The 17,745-nt window shown below is 42.1% G+C and overlaps 1 protein-coding gene across 5 annotated transcripts in view; it reads right to left on the bottom strand.

The window, feature by feature from the left end:
• The window catches only part of CPVL (carboxypeptidase vitellogenic like), a 127,196-nt gene that overhangs the window by 78,570 nt on the left and 30,881 nt on the right, over positions 1–17,745 (bottom strand). For all 5 annotated transcript variants that reach the window (XM_072783633.1, XM_072783636.1, XM_072783637.1 and 2 more), the window contains exons 4-6: positions 7,646–7,760; positions 6,426–6,484; positions 4,678–4,757 (exon numbers count right to left, since the gene is read on the bottom strand). In XM_072783633.1, the coding sequence (XP_072639734.1) occupies positions 4,678–4,757; positions 6,426–6,484; positions 7,646–7,760 (254 nt within the window). The remainder of the gene's footprint in view (positions 1–4,677; positions 4,758–6,425; positions 6,485–7,645; positions 7,761–17,745) is intronic.

The raw sequence follows: 17,745 nt of genomic DNA, 5'->3' as shown, positions 1-17,745 counted from the left end.
TAGAGTTCTGGTTATTTCTGTATTTATTATTTATAGTAACTAAAGTCTTTGTAGCAACTAAATCTGGGAGGCCGCACTATATAGCTTCCATGTTTGTGCTAGCAATAAGCTGGCTTTAGCATAGAGATAAAAATAGGAGTTTATTTTCCACTCTTCCCTCTCCAGCCTTCAGGCTAAAAACTACTACTCTGTCTCTCTTCCTGCTAGTTGGACTAGCAATAGACAATTTAATATAGTAAATCTCAATTAAGCCTTCTGCTTTAGCTTAAAGCTTATTTCCTTAGAGAATCTGGTAAAGTTGTCAGGGTTGCCAGATTTAGCAAGTAAAAAAAATACAAGACGTCCAATTAAACTCAAACTTCAGATAAACAACAAATAATGGTTTAGTGTAACTATGACCCAAATACTACATGGGACATACTTAGAGTAAAAAAAGTATTCCTTATTTATCTGAAATTAATATTTAACTGTATTCTGTATTTCATCTGGCAATCTTAGTCCAAGGAGCTAACCTCTCAGGTGGCTTCTAGCTTGAAAATGTCAGGATTTTCTCGCTGAAGTTTCCAAGTCAAGGCCCCACTGGAGGAAGTTATAGTTTTAATTTCACAAGAACATCAGAACAAACATTCAGCTAATCATAGCAAGCTCTTGGTAGGTCTTTTTTTTTTTTTTTTTTATGATAGTCACACAGAGAGAGAGAGAGAGAGGCAGAGACATAGGCAGAGGGAGAAGCAGGCTCCATGCACCGGGAGCCCGACGTGGGATTCGATCCCGGGTCTCCAGGATCGCGCCCTGGGCCAAAGGCAGGCGCCAAACTGCTGCGCCACCACGGGATCCCTTGGTAGGTCTTTCTTAAATGAGAGTGAAGAATGAAAAAAATAAATTTAGTAAAAGTTAGATACACATAGGCCACCCATGCTTTAGTCCACTGTGTATGATTCTTATTCCATGGCAAGAGTTTGCTTAAAAATATAATCTAGAATCATACCTACATAAAGTTTCAAATTTTAGAAGCAGAGCTGCAAACATATGTAATACATAATACACACACACATACACACACACACACACACACATGTCCTTGTGAATGCACTCCATACATTTTTTTGAAAAAGATTTTATTTATTAATGAGAGAGAAAAGAGAGAGAGAGAGAGAGAGGCAGAGACTCAGGCAGAGGGAGAAGCAGGCTCCATGCAGGGAGCCTGATTCAGGACTTGATCCCAGGTCTCCAGGATCAGGCCCTGGGCTGAAGGTGGTGCTAAACCGCTGAGCCACCCGGGCTGCCCAACACTCCACGCATTTATCCAAGCACAAGAGCTAGATGTCCCAGGAAGCATGCTTCTGCCAGATGATTCCATTTGGCAACCTTGCTAGCATTGTGCCAAGGGCCTTATCTAATAACTAGAATTTTAGTTAAAGGCCACCTGGTGGCAGAAAGTTGCATTAAAGGACATCAGGAAGAATCGGAGCTTGCGAAGGACAATGACAAGGAAGAAATTATTGCTCAGATAAATTTTGTAAAAAGGAAAGTTGGTGAGTTCAGGGCACAGAGGGTAGATGGAAATGATAATGCACCAGAGAATCTGGTGAGTTCGAATGGGGTCACAGGAATGATAAATACAAGATGTTCAAAAGAATCCAGGCTAAAATAAGGCCTATGGGCAGCCATCCTCCCCATTCATTCCACACCCAGGAAGGCCAGGCCAGGATCTGCTCTGTCCATGCCAATCACACAGTGTTCTCATTTAATATATGAAACCTATTTCATGGTCATTGTTATGAAGTTTTGTTTAGCAATTGATATTATTTCCTATACCAACTAACAGGTGGAATAGAATAATACTATCATTTCCGTCTGCTGCTAACAAACTAACTTGAGGCATGCTACCAGACTGGCTACTAGACGGTAAGCACCAGAGCAAGGACTTCAGGGCTCCTTGACTGATCTATCACCTGCACCAGAAACAGTGTCTGGCATATAGCAGGCAATTGATAAATAGTGGCAGAAGGAGAATGGCACTAGATAGCATATTCTAAATCAGTTAATAAATGTATTATTTTTTAGTACATTTATTTATTTTTATTACTTAAACCAGAGGGGCATTAAGGCTCAATAGCATGTTCCAAATACCCCCAAAATTGAATATTTAAATATGTTGTTAGTAAAAACAACAAAAAAAGGGCAGCCCCAATGGCTTAGCGGTTTAGCACTGCCTTCAGACCAGGGCGTGATCCTGGAGACCCGGGATTGAGTCCCACGTCAGGCTCCCTGCATGGAGCCTGCTTCTCCCTCTGCCTGTGTCTCTGCCTCTCTCTCTCTCTCTGTTTCTAATAAATAAATAAAAATGTTGAAAAAAAAGAAAAAAAAGTTTTACTTCCAAACACAAAGAAAAGCAGCCTACGTTGTGAATGTCAAATGCCTCGTTAAGAGTCTACTCCTTACAGCCATGGACTTTTACTAGTCAAAAGGAATAGGATTTTCAGGGGGGTGGGGGGAAGAAAAGAAAATGGAAAGAAAATAAAAAAGAAGAAAAAAGCTAGGGAGAGAAAAAGAAGGTCCACTCTTTAAACCTGTAGTAACCCATTTATAGGTTTCAAAGTGACCTTCTTATTCCAAACACCCATCTGGAGAGCTGGAGAGAAGAATGTAGTTACAAAGGGAAACAAATAGTGTAAACTATAAAGGAAACAGCTGAAATCAGTTTTCTGCACTACCCTTGATTAGCTATTTTCCAGTTCTAAGAGCCTGAAGCAAAAAGAACTAAAACAGCTATAAACAATGGATGCTTTGAAATAGGTTCTCTTTACATGTCATGCAAGAGGAGATGTACCACATGTCAGCAGTAAATATCCACATGGAAGGTCAATGGGAAGTTGGGACCATCTTTGGGGGAGGGGAACGAGTGACAGAAAAGGAATGGCAGGGTTGCATGCTCTGGCTTAGAGGGCACTGATGCATTTCTCCACGACAGAACCTCCGCCCTCTGGGTGTTTGCTAGTTAAACAACTGAGCTTGTTTAGATTTAAACCAAAAGACGGTCAGAGGGGGTAGAGAGGCATAGGGGGAGAGGTAGGTTTTCTATCTGTAAAATGAGAACACACAGTCACCGCTCACGGTGCTTGAGTAAACTTGTAAGGACAGCCATCACAATTATATCTCTATAGGGGAAGAAGAGGTGCCTGAGCTTGGGCTGGAGAAGGGGGATTCCTGTGGAAATCTGGCTAATATGCTCCCCAGGACTCACTGAACCTGGAAGCACAAGTGTGGGGTCTTAGCTATCCCCCTGGTAAACTGAATGGAAGTGTTAAAATAATGGGACACAGAACAAATAAAGTGCAGAAAACAGCAGCCATATTGTTTTCTGGGTCAGCAAAGAAGAGAGAGAGAAATATCTCTGGAAGAAAGGCCGGAAGCTCCTCTTTCCTCTGTTCCCCCAGCCATCTGCCTTAGGGAGAAAGAAAAATAAAACGGAAAACTTCTGTCAGAGATCAAAACACTCTGACTTCTATTAGATTTACTTTCACTTTAGGGATGGGTTGGGTTTGCTCACCATGCAGAAGGAGTGTTTGCTGCAACCCGGCAATAGGGAAACTGGTTAACTCTTTCAAGCCACTAGGATTCTTTGAGAAAATTATTATGATGCATAATGTGGGGCCCGAATGACCTCAAAGAATTCAGGGCTTGATCTCTAGTAATAATTTACAGACTGGAAAAAATGTGACCAAATAAGAACGGTCACTTACTTAAAAAAAAAAAAAAAAAAAAGTACTAAAAATAGCTATAACAAATATGAGTAAGGAAAAAAAATTATATGTACACTGTTTGACCAGGCTTACAACTTTACATTTTCCTTCCATTTTTTTCTTCTTTTTAGTAAAAGATTAACTTTGTGAGACGAAATAAAAAATAAGAGACTAGTAACAATCTGAGCATGGGAATCATGAATGGAAAGAAAGGGGAGAAAGAAAAGAAACAAGCAAGCATCTAAGAAGATGTTTCCAAGCAAATGCAAAGTTAAAATGCAATGCTGGAAAGAAAGCAAAATCCTCTCAGGCATCTGGCTGAAAAGTTTGAAAATCATCTTTGGTGGAATTATTCTGCTCTGTTTCTATTGTTTCTTAAAGGCTATTTTTATAAGATTACAATCATGCCTTAGGATTCCGGCCTTCCTTGTCATTTTCCCTGCTGCCCAGTTTCACAATTTTCAGTGATAAGAAAACAAAGGGGAAAATAAACCAAATGTGCACACGCATGTATGTGGATGTGAACTCCTCATGTAGAAGTATTCTTTTTTTAAAAAACTTTATTAATTTATTCATGAGAGACCCAGAGAGAAAGAGAGAGAGGCAGAGACACAGGCAGAGAGAGAAGCAGGCTCCATGCAGGGAGCCCGATGTGGGACTCGATCCTGGGACTCCAGGATCACACCCTGGGCCAAAGACGGTGCTAAACCACTGAGCCACTGGGGCTGCCTTAGAAGTGTTCTTAAAATGCTTAAAAAAAAAAAAAAAAAGAAGAAGAAGAAGAAGAAGAAGAAGAAGTGTTCTTAAAATGTCTTTAAGAATGAAATCACGAGGGCCTATCAGTAATAGTTATACTATTGGATGAATCTCCCTATTGAAACAGAAAAACATTTGGTCTGAAGAAAGCCAAGAGGAAGCCTGGTCCTTTTACCTGTATAAATTCCGTGCCACATCATCCTCGTTGACTGCATATCCCTGGGGGCTGGTGGTAAAACTGAAGCCTGTGCCCACCTGAAGGTGAAATAAATAAGCAGGTGTAAACACAGAGAAGCACATGCCCTGGATCCAGCAGGGAGCTACCACACCAGAAGGAAATCAACCTTATTCCAAAGGCCAAGCCTCTGACCTCAGATTTCTCCTCTACCCCACGTACATTTAGCCATCCTCACAAAAGGATGCTGCATTTCACCTTTTTCCTCTCCTTTCCTCCAAACCCAAATACAATATCAGCATAGGGGTCCCTGGGTGCTCATTGGCTGAGCATCCAACTCTTGGTTTCAGCTCCGGCTGTGATCTCAGGGTCGTGAGATGGAGACCAGTATCAGGTTCCTCACTCAGGAACCTGATAATAAGGTCAAGTCTGCTTGGGATGCTCTCTCTCTACCTCTCCCTCTGCTTCTCATCACCCCTCTTGTGCTCTTTCTCTCTCTCTCTCTTAAAAAAAAAAAAAAAAAAAAATCAGCACAAAGCTCTGCCCTGAGGTCAGGGAGTGAGCTTTCTTGATTCCAGAGTGGGGACCCTGTCAGATGTTGATTTAAGGGGGAGGAATTCACCTTTCCTGGCCCCCATAGCAGTATCAGAAGACCCAAAGTTATCTCCTCTCTGAAACCTGGAGAGTGTATTGCTCTGTTCTGACAAGAAGGAACTCTCTAGGCTGGAGAGAAAAAGTGTGTGTGTGTGTGTGTGTGTGTGTGTGTGTGTGTGTTTTGCTTTTTCATTTGTGAGGAATATGGCCACTAAGCCCCTTCACCTTCAGTTAGGTAGGTTTGAAAATAAAGATTAGTTTTAAACTAATATTTCCTTATGCCTAGAGATTCATAGACAATTAAGCTATAAAATTAAGAAGCTAGCAATTTAGTTTGTGTCAATAATTTCTGAAAGGGATGCACCTCAACCAGGCCTAAGTATTTTTGCTTTTGTTTTTGTTTTCCCCAAACACACAAGGGAACAAGGACATTTCATTCAGGTCATGCAACATAAATATGTAATTATAAACTAGGAAAGAGGATGGTTGACAAAACTTGGTGGGAAAGGCAGGAATGAGTATGTTCAACTCCTTTTATCCCTATTTATGTTTCCTCTTTGAACCATCCGGAAAGTGAGAGAAATCAAAGAAATTAGTTAGGGATTAAAGATACTCCTGATCAACAGAAGCTTATCCTAAAGTTACTCTTTTATTTTGTTGTTTACTGGACTCCATTTCAGAAGAACATCCCAAAAAGAATTCCACTTTTTGTTCCTAGATGAGGCTCACTGTGATAAATGAAGGAGACCGGTTTTGACTTTTTAAACCTAGAACTCTGTTAAAAAGATTAGGAATTCTAATACTACATAATAACACAGGATATTATATCATCAGTGGAAAGAAACTAATCCCTTACCCTAGATGCTATAAATCACTGAACAGGACATTTCATAAGATTAAAAATGAGAGAAGGAGACAAAGTAGCAAGCAAAATTCCCAAACTTGGATTTAATGATACATGTTAGAAAAGCTAAATCTCAAGTGTGTTTTTGAACAGATTGAATTTTATTTTTATTTATTTATGTTTTGAATTCTATTTTAAAAAGCAAAAAGACTCTAAGTCTCTATTGCCCTTCTTCCCCTATTTCTTAAAAGTACTTTATAAAAAGAAAAAAGACAAGAAAGGCCCACAGTGACATTTGATAGATACTCACTGGATTATCAACGTAAAGCATGGAGAGTGTGGTGGTCCAAGGAAAGTCTCTGGCACGCACTAGTAAAACAGAGAAGAGGTTTGAGACTGGGTCTTTAACGAAATATCCCACCTAGGACCTAGGTCTGCTCAGGAGCCCAACAAGCCCACCTGTCCCCATCACATGAATGAACTCCTGGTATCCCTCTAACGTTGCTTCATACTTTCACAGTGGAGAACAGACACCAGTACCTTTTTCTTCTCCTCTCCTCTCCTTTACTTTTCCTGGACCCAGAGGGTTTCTACATCTAGAATGAAGTTTGAAAACAAGACCCTGTGCACCTGGTTCAATGAAAATATTCATCAACCACCTATAGGATAAACCCATCTGTCTGATCCAATCAACCATTCTTAACTATCTGGTCCTTCTGAATCCTTTTACCCCTAGCCAATGCTAAAGAGATCAACTCCAACAGAATTGGCATACATGCTTTTATTTTTTTATTTTTTAATTCAGAGAGAGAGAGAGGCAGAGACACAGGCAGAGGGAGAAGCAGGCTCCATGCAGGGAGCCCAATGTGGGACTCGATCCCGGGTCTCCGGGATCATACCCCGGGCTGCAGGCCGTGCTAAACTGCTGCGCCACCGGGGCTGCCCGGCATACGTGTTTTTATACCTGAGTCACAGAATAGTTCACCCTCCAAGTTCTGACCCAGGGAAAGTAAACAATCTCCCTTATCCCCTGAAAATGAGATGGAGGGAAACCAGGTTACAGCCAGGTATGGTTCCTCCTCTCCTTCCTCTGACCCAACCCCCCAACCCATAGCATCTCGCTTCCAAGATATCTGATCCTGCATGCAACTGAACCATAAAGTGTTCAGTTTGTGTGAATAATTAGGGATATGATTCCACCCATTAGTCTCATGCAAAAGGACTCGCCCAAATAGTAATAGATACCAACTGTTTTCCTAAGCCCAGATTGCTTGAGTCAGCAGCTGACTGCAAGAAAACAGCTTAGAACCTTTCACCCAAATTTCAAGGGGAGGAAGCAGCACAGCCAAGATGCTCACTATGGTGGCTCCTCCTTCTTGGATCGACATTGCCAGACAGCTATGTTTTTCTAATTGAAAACTATTAAGCTATTCCTTGTGGTTTCATGTACACTTTCAATTTTTTCCGGAGCAGATACAAGGTTCAGGTGAAAACTTCTCCATAGGAAGATAGAGTCCAAGCAGTACTTACAGGTCATGTTACTTGTGACAAAAAAAGGTCCATGTTCCACAAAGAGTCCAAACATGGATGAACCTCCTGGCCCTCCTTGCAGCCAGAGAACTACAGGAGCAATTGCTGGGTCTACCTAAAGGGACAGAGAAGCTAGTGACCACACAGAGTACTAAGCAAAAGAACACACTCAAGCTAACTTATCCTGATCCTGTGTCTTTTACTGCCTTGATGACATTTCATAAAGCCTTCCCAGACCTCAGTGACCGCTCCCCATGACAAGCAAAGTGCTGGTTGTCTCTTATCTTAAATTAGTATTTGCCTCACAATGCTAGTATCTATCTTGCTCAGTTCAGTCTTTCCCTGCCAATAGCCAAAAAACCCACTAAATATAGAAGCTTCGCCTCTGTATGCCCCCTACAAACCCAGCACACTATGCCTAGGGCACGGTCATATTTTTTTTAGCTGTTTAAACTTGCGTTTGACCAACAGATTCCCAAAGACACATAGCAAAGAATTCACCCTCCTCGGTGACAGCTTGCCCAAACTGCCTTTCTGATTTAATTCACTAAGAGGGTGTTCACAAGGACAACAGCAACTTTATCCACCACAAGGAAACTGAGAAGAAGCACACAGGCCCAGAGTGGTTTAGCCAATGCAAACAATAGCAACAAAACCCTAAACAAGGATGAATTGATTGGGGAGATAAGGAAGAGGTAAATGAGAAAAGGTCATTGGCAGGGGTGGGATGACAAAAAATGAGCTTCTGGCTGTAGAATCAATACCATCAACCTCAACGACAGAGGGGTCTTTACTTCTTTCATATCTCTTTACATATTTATTGAGCACCTCATATGTGTCAGGCACCATGCCGGAAGTAGCTACAAAGCAGGGCAGTGAGTGAAACAGCAACAACATCAACAAACCACTCTTCCAATTTACATTTTCATGGAAATGCAGACTGTAAGTAAGTAAAGGAATAAACCCAATGATTACAGAGTGTGTAAAGGAAATAAAAGTGATGTTAAGAGAGTGGGTGAGGGGGTGCCTGGGTGGCTCAGTAGCTTAAGTGTCTCCCTTCAGCTCAGGTCATGATCCTGGGGTCCTGGGATGGAGTCCAGCTTTGGGCTCCCTGCTCAGTGGGGAGTCTGCTTCTCCCTCTGCCTCTGCTCTTCCCTCTGCTTGTGCTGTCTCTCTCTCAAATAAAGAAATAAAATCTTAAAACAAAAAGAGAAAGTGGGTGAGCGCAGAAAAGTATAGTGCTTCCTTTAAACCCAAGTGATCATAGGAAGGACTCTGAGATTCTGAGCTGAATAAGACCTAAGTTCTAGAACGATCCAGCCACGAGAGGAGCCAGGGAATGATGCCACAGACAGAAGAAAATGGTGGAGGAAAATATTTATGACAGAGAAGAGCTGGATGTAAGAGCTGTGAATGACAGGACATCTGGCCCTAAGTGAATCCTCCAGAGCTATCTGGAAAGAGCTCAAAGTGGCTCTGGGGAGGCTCACAGTTGGATGTGACAGTGAGTGTTCACTGGGGGTTGTGGCTCATTTGAGGTCGGTCAACTGGGCTCAGCAAGCAAGGATCTCATTACTTCAGCTCAGAATGAAATCCTGCAACCCCTTGCTTAGCCCAGTCACACAGAGACCAATGAGGATTTCGTTTAAAGGTCTGATTGGCCTGGCTATGTCTGTGTGGATGATGTGAGAAGGCTATGGGCAGAGGCAAGACTAACCCAAGGGGAGGTGATCTGAGGCACCACCACCAGGAACCCGAAGAGCTGACCAGAGGGTTCTAACCGTGAGGACAGATGGGGGAGAGGGATTTCTCTTCTCCAGTCATCAGAAGTCTGACATAGTCCTTTAGCAGCTTCAGAAAGGGGACAAGGGGACCTTGCAGAAAGGAAGGCACTGGTAAGAACAGCTGTCAGCTGGTCATGAGCCTCTCTAGGAACAGGAGCCTCTCTAGGAACAGGAGCCTCTCTGTGGGTTTCCTTGGGGTCCACTCTCCAGCATCAAGGAATTAAATAAAACTTGTAAAGCCCTTGGAATAACACCTAATGTCTGATAGAGGCACAGTAAGTGTAAAGAATTATTATAATTAAAGAAACAGAAAAGGTAGGGGCCCAGAGTCAGGCTGAGAACTCAGATGAGCAGGGCTGTAACTCTTAAGAGTCAGCCCAGTATAACAGGTAAGTATGTGAGCTCCTGCCCCACATTGGATTCAAATCTGGGCTTTACTATCCACTAGCTGTGTGACTTTAAGCAAGCGGCCTAAGCTCCCGGAACCCCAGTTTCCCCATCTGTTAAACAGGAATCAATAATAGTACTTACATAAAAAAATAATAGTACCTATGCCATATAGTTGATGGAAGGACTAAAATTAATCTTCAAAAAGTCTAGTGAGTGGCATAGAGTACGTGTTCTGCTCATGTTGGCTATTGCTATATTAAAGAGACCCTAGGAGTTTATAGATGGTTTTAATGAAAATGATCCCTATATGAGAGAATAGGAAAAGTGGGTTGCTGGGTGTTTCTCCTTGCTCCTTTGGCTGATATCTTCCCTGGTTGGTTTCTCACTAACCTCTTGCCAGAAGTCCAAATGTCCATAAAGGAGTCAAGAGAACTAGGGTCTTGTCTTACAAGTTGAAGCAGGAACTATTAAAATCAAAGATGGCTTTCTAAGACTGCTGTGGGGACGTAGGGTGAGCCGTGACATTGGTAGCCACAGATTCTGGTTCTACTTGGCCACAATACAGCTGTGTGATCTTGGCCCTCAGATCCTTCCAGCGCAGGTTCCTCATCAAATAGTAATAATGCCCACCTCCCAGGCATGAGAAAATGTATCATGAAATGATATTGCAAACTCTGCTGGACCGAATAAATAGAACCAGCTCTGCTCTAACCCTCTTGGCCCCAACTGAGGGTGCTTTGTATGAATAAGGGATATTTAGCTTTCCTCAGGCCCTCTAATTTGCTCTTTAATACCACTCAGCAAGACCACCTTCCATTTGTATTCACGCAGCAGGGGAGCATATCAGAGGTCGAGAAGCAATGCATCTCAGCCTCCCTGGGGATGTGACATACTGTGAGTCCACCCATTCCAGTGGATACCCAGCCCCCACTTCCTTCCTAATGTGCAGAGGCGCTTCTAGAAGCCACAGTGTGCTACATGTAAGCCAGCGGTTCTCAACCATGGCCACCCATTATGATAGCTTTATTAAAAAAAAAAAAAAAATGCAGTCTAGGCCCAAATCCCAGTGATTCCAACCCAAATGGTCTGGGGTGAGGCAGGCATGGACTTTTTTAAAAGTCCCCAGGTGGTTCTGATGTGAAGGCAGGGCTGAGAATCTGTGCAGGCAAAGGAAGTTTGTCCACTCTGGTGCCCAGGCCCTCTGGTCTCTGCCCTACCCTCCTCTAGCTTTTCATGTCCCTTCCTGTGATCTGGCACAATGATGGGACCTCTGGGCTCTCAGAAAAATAGCCTGACCCTGAGAGGCCACACTACAAAGTGAAGTCAAACACATTGGTGCCAAACATATTTATTATGCAACTTTGAAGTACAGGACACTGCATTCTTGGAATGCTTCAATAATAAGAGATCAGCATACACACCTCCAACCTCAGCTGACCTTGCTCCTCAAATGTACTTTCCTGAAGGAGGTGAATGAGCTCAACAACCCTCGAGGAAGCCCATGTTTAAAGAAAACTCCATGCACACATCTTTCTACCTTGATATGCCAACCAACCTATGAATTAATACTGCCCTTATCTGGGATGAAATGCAAAAGTCAGATGCTGGAAAATAAAAGTTTACATATTCAATGCTAAAATCCTAAGAGTAGGGACACCTGGGTGGCTCAGTGGTTGAGCATCTGCCTTTGGCTCAGGGTGTGACCCTGAGGTCCTGAGATGAGTCCCACATCAGGTTCCCCACAGGGAGCCTGCTTCTCCCTCTGCCGGTGTCTCTGCCTCTCTCTGTGTGTCTGTCATGAATAAATAAATAAAATATTTATAAATAAATAAATCAATCCCAAGAGTTAGTTATATCACAGCGTGAAGACTTTTGTAATGTGATAGGACATCCTGATGTCACACATATAATAATTACATCAATCATAATGGCATAAAGCTATTGTGTGATGATTCATAGGGTGATCTATTTAGCTCTCAACTGTGAGAATGTAGCCCTCTCTCACTCTCCACACCAACTTAGGAAAGAATAAAAGTAAATGAAGACATCCTGATCAGAACCACACTGCAAAACTTAAGAACAAATGAAGTAAGAAACAATTGCTTTAGGGGAGGTGGGCGGGGGGTGGGGTGACTGGGTGACGGGCATTGAGGGGGGCACTTGATGGGATGAGCACTGGGTGTTATTCTATATGTTGGCAAATTGAACACCAATAAAAAACACATTTATTTAAAAAAAAAGGAAACAATTGCTTTAATTCATTTACAGATTTACAAAGGTCAGGACTTTTAAAGTATCTATTATTTTGAAACTATAATTTAAGACTGTACAGAACAAGAGGAAAAGGACATTTATTTTCGTCAAAAGTTTTAAAAATTTTCCTTAGAACTTGTTATGTTATTAAGAAAGCACTTACTCTTAACTAATATTTTTTAAAAATATTTAATATATGTATATATTTAATATATATTTAATATTTAAATATTTATGCATTTAAGTATTTTTTAATCCCCCTTACCCTACCAATCATGGTCCCTAGAGATGATTATGAAGATGTTTAATCTTCCAGATTTTTCTCTATGCCCCCCCCAGCACACACATATATAAATATTTTGTAGACGTCACATATCCTTTGTGTGTAAATAATTTTTGTTTCTGAAAAGAGGATCAGAATGCATAGTATTCTATATTTGCTGTACTCACTTAACATGTTATGAAAATCTTTTCATAACAGTACATATGATCATTTAACCAAATAGTATGGCATTTTTTAATTCAACACAATGTATTAATGCATTTAACATACAACATTGACAGACATTGTTCCAAGGCTGAGGATGCAGACCAGATCATGGACAGACAGGTAGGATACATAATGGTTAAGAGCATGGATTTTGGCACCAGACTGCCAAGGTTTGAATTCCAACTACTTTTTTTTTGAAGATTTTATTTATTTATTCATGAAAGACCCAGAGAGAGAGAGAGGCAGAGACACAGGCAGAGGGAGAAGCAGGCTCCATGCAGGGAGCCCGACGTGGGGCTTGATCCCAGGACTCCAGGATCATGCCCTGGGCCGAAGGCAGGTGCTAAATCACTGAGCCACCCAGGGATCCCTCCAACTACTTTATTTTACAGCTGTGTGCCCTTGGGCAAGTTGCTTAACTACTCTGTGTCTCAGTGTCCTCTGCTTGAAAATAATAATAATAATGTTGATCTTATATGGTTGTGGTACAGATTCAAAGAGTTAATGTATGCACAGTACTTACAGCTGTGCCTGGCACATCTGTTTAAATGATAGCTCTGATTATTTTGATTATTTCTCTGGTGAGGTGGGAAGACAGGTAATAAATAAGTAATGAAATAATTGGGTGATCTGAGAGAGCAATGGAAAGCCATTATATTGAGCTCTTAAAGAAAGTGTCTGCTGAGAGGCTAACATTTGAGCTAAGATCTGAAAGATGAGTAATCTCCTACTAATAAGCATTTATATATTTAATTTAAAAAGAAAATAAAATCTCTATTAATGACCTATAGGTATGAGTCGTGTGGTGTGAACTGATGATGATGAAGAAGGGACAAAGAAATTCTAAATATAAAGGAAAGGACAAAGGAGTCATAAATATTTAAGTGAGAAGTTTCTCCACCAAAAGACGAGTGTGGGCACACAGGTCCCACAAACCTGCACCTTTTGTTGGTGAGCAAGAAACTAGGGTTTTGCCTCAAAAGCCCTTTAAATTCTTCTGGTGACCCCTGGTGGCTGATTCATGAACTTGGACACTCCTTCCTCAAGGGTTTGTTCCAGAATGAAAAGCCCAGAAGGAAACAGGTATCTATTTAGTTTTTTAGAATCTCTACAGATGGACGTTTTACAGTGTCTCACGTTAGCACATTCCAATATTTATTCATAACAATGGTGAAAAAAATCTACCTTCTGTCTAAATAGGTTATATTTGTTTGGTTTGACATTCTGTACATAAAGGATTCTTAGAAACACCAGTTTCTTCCTTTCTCCTTGTTTCGAAGTGAGCACACAAAAATACATGTGAACAGTAATGAAACCAAACTCTCCTGCCCTACTGCTCCCCACATGGACATGCCCTCCATGGATGGTGTCCTCTTATGCTATGAGTCTTCCTTTTCACCCCACTCCCCATCAAACCATACTCACCTTCCGTCTGTCCTCCTAGGCCCCCACTGTATTTCCTGGTAGAGATAACCTCCTACTCAGGCTTTACATGTATCAACAAAGCAGTGAGTTCATATACTGGGGGGTGGGAGTGGTAATAAAAATTTGCCAATCTTGGTACTCTGAAGTAGCTTGATTGCATTTTATACACAGGACATATGGGAGTGACCCTAGGGAATCCTAGGTATCTCAGCAAGTATTAGAGCAGCATTGTCTGCCAATGCCCAGGGTACGTTCTAGCCACCCCATTCCTCCCACCCACCCCATAAGGAATACCATACTTTGTAAGTGAGAGCAGGAACCAAGCCACTAACAGACCCAAATCAATGGTACCGGTTAAGATGAGAAATGCAATTAGTAAATTAATTAAAGCTCACTTCACACTTCTACATGCAGAAGCTGATCATTTGCTTGGTTTAAGTAATGTATTCCATCTTAATTGAAGTCATTAGTACCCCAAGTAAATGTCTTGAAATTCCCCCACGTAGGTTTGAATGGACTCCCATCTTGCCACATAGACCCAAGTTCAGCTGATACTTCAGCTGCTAGACTAATGGTTTAATCAAGGCAGGGTGTTGTTTTTTTTTTATTTATTTAAAGCAACTAGTTTTGTGACTAGAATTGTTAGCTAGCTAACTAGTAACATTTTTGTTTTACCCACACACTCTCAATATATATGAACTGCTCGCTTAAAACATTCTGTGCTGTTTGGAGGAATTTTACTTACAGTGGTTGGTGTTGACCTCTTACTAAATCTCCCTTTACTGTGATTGTTGCCTCTGCACCATCAATGGAAAACTAACTTCCTCAAACATATTTTTCTGTTTTGAGGCTTTCTTACGTCACTACCAAGCTTATGCTGACTCTCCTTGAGCTTTGAGTCATCTCATTAATCTGTGCCAACTTACACTCCGCAGAATCTTCTCTACCTTTCTCCTTCCGAGTACAAAGGCTCTCATTCCTTCATGAGAGCATTATGGCTTCTCTGTTGGTGTCTCCTGCCAGAAAGGTGGAATTTAGAATGAATGGGAGTATAGGGGTGGGTATCAGAGAAAAGCCTGACTTTCCCATTCTTGATGCAAACAAAGAAATGGCTGAAAAAGTTAGTCACTTTCTTCCTCCATTTTAATCAGGCACACAAAGGTTTCTGCAGTTCTAATATTTCTATGGATGGAATGATCTATAATGTATCATTTTCAGCTATTTTCTTCTTGCTTTGTCTCACCTACCTTCTATTCTTACAGACCTCTGATGCTTTAAATACAATAATAGCAAAGAGAAGATAAACAGTATAAGTCTGAAGACAATGTCTATGACATCCAAATCTTTGCTGTATGACTAATGGATTTGCAGCCTTCTGTGGCAGACATATTTTAAGAGATCTGTTTAGTCCACAACCCCTTCTCTAAGAACTGACCCTCCATTTATCAACAGAAAAGGCCCACTAGCCATGTTTATATCACATGAAACTACACTCTCAGCATTAGCTGACTGGATAAAGAAAGAACACCTGATCCAAAGTGGGCCGGTCACACCTGCCCCTAGCAGAAATGCTATTTGATCTCTGTTGATGGCATGATTCAAGGACAGGAAAAGGTGGAAACTGTAGGGTAGCCATTTTCTGCCAGATACCTGGAGAAACAAAGCATGTTAATCTGCCAAGAGAGAAGAATGAAGCACAGATGAGTGGTCCTATGGTCTTGGACAGAATAGGGCCGAGATAGAAAGATTGGCTGCCCTGGCTCCCAATGCCTTTCCAGTTGATCCCACTTTCTGCTCTTGATGTCTCTGGGTAGGAAAGAAGGATTTAGAATGGGTTGGCTAAGGGTGCCCAGGGGACTGAGTCAGTTAAACATCTGACTATTGATTTCAGCTCAGGTCATGATCTTAAGGTCATGAGATTGTGCCCTACATTGGGCTCTGCACTGGGTGTTGAGCCTGCTTGAGATTCTCTTTCCGTCTCCTACACCCACCCTCTGCCACGCATTCTATCTAAAAAACTAAATACAAAAATAAATAAAGAATAGGTTGGCTATATTAGTTAAGGTCCAATCAGAAGACAGAAGCCATATAGTAATTTAAATTTTAAAATTTCCTATTTTTAAATTACTATTATTTTTTACATGAAAACATTGACCCTTAATTCTGTTACAAGTTCCAGTGTTGGCTCTGGTCCCCAACCACCATGGGTATCATATCCACCCACTGCTGGGCAAAAGTGGAACTGCAATGCCAGAGGGGTCTGCTTCCGCATGGGCCACATCCTCAGTGTTGGCCAAATACCAGCATGCTGGATTTGCTTCCTGTGTCCACCAAGGAAGAGGGAAATTTTAAAGAGATATTCATTATAACAGGGGATAACCATAAATATGTAAGGAGAACCATAAAGAATACCCTGAGCTGAGTGCCCATGGATGGACAAACTCATATGGTGAGGATGGGGCTCTTCCCAAGGCTTATGTCCCAAGGTGTAATGCTTACATCCCAAGGCTGTGGTCTAGACCTCACTAGAGAAAGGGTGATTGTACCCACTGGGTGGCTGAGAAGTTCACTGGGTTGCCTGGCTCATTACTGGCCAACAATCCATGGGCAAGCAGGAAGGGCCTCCAGGGAAAAGTGGTCTGTGGCTGGTGGGAGAGTCTACTGGTTTGAGGGTGGCACACCACCTGAGGTGCACAATATCCACACTGGGAGGGCTGTGAGAAACTAGCCATGGGTATAGGTAGTCAAGGCTGGTGGGGGGGCTACAGAGAGGTGGCTTAGGAAACTTAGGGGAACCTGCTCATTGAAAAGGCCTGGGATGTATGGTGTCCATGTTGAGGGAGCTGAGCCAGGTGGTCACTGAGCCAGAGCCAGGACTGTGAGCTTGCCGAGGGTCTTTGTGGTCTGGGAGCCCAGCTAGGGCAGGGCATTACTACTGGATGTCCTCACACATGCACTGCTGACAGACTGGACAAACAGGGCCAAGAGAAAGCAAAATGCAGGACAAGGAAATGGGAAGAAAAGCCAATGTCCTCTTGCAATGTCCCTCCAGCACCCTCTACTGACAAAGCTTAATATCATGTTTGCTACATAGGAAAAATGTTTATAGCTGTTACGGAGCAAGAAAAAGGATAGAATTGAAGCTAGTTCTAGTTGTCATAAGATACCATAGTCACAGCCCAAAAGTACATGACAAGAGGCTATAGTAGTTATCTAATGCTGTATAACATGTATCCAAAACTCAGTGGTTTGAGACAACATTTATTCTCCCATATGCTTTCTGTGGGCCAGGAATTTGGGGATATCTGGCTGGACAGTTCTGGCTCGGGGTCTCTCATGAAATTATAGTTCAGATATGAGCTGGGACTATAGTCATCTGATTTGGCTGGATGAACATCATCCAATGTTGGTGCTGACTGGTGAGTGAAGGACTCACTTCCTCTCCATACAGGTTTACCCACACGTGGTCGCTTTAATGTCCTCCCAATGGTAACTGGCTTCCCTCAGGGTGAGTGATCCAAGAGACCAAGGTGGAAGCAGCACCGCCCTTGAAAATAGCCTTGGACGTCACCCCCATCGCGTCTTCTATAGTGTATAAAGACCAGCCTTGATTCAATATGGCTGAGGACTGCAAAAAGCATGGCTATCAAGAAACAAAGGTCACTCTTGGAGTCTGACTACTTCACCCTCTCTCAGTCTTGGTGATTCCTCAATATGATAGTGAACTTCCTCAGTCACCAGACACTCAGATTCCAGGA

This window comes from Canis lupus, chromosome 18 (assembly GCF_048164855.1).
Source record: "Canis lupus baileyi chromosome 18, mCanLup2.hap1, whole genome shotgun sequence".
Classification (NCBI taxonomy): domain Eukaryota; kingdom Metazoa; phylum Chordata; class Mammalia; order Carnivora; family Canidae; genus Canis; species Canis lupus.
The sequence above is the reverse complement of the archived record's forward strand: the minus strand, read 5'-3'. Positions and strand labels throughout refer to the sequence as shown.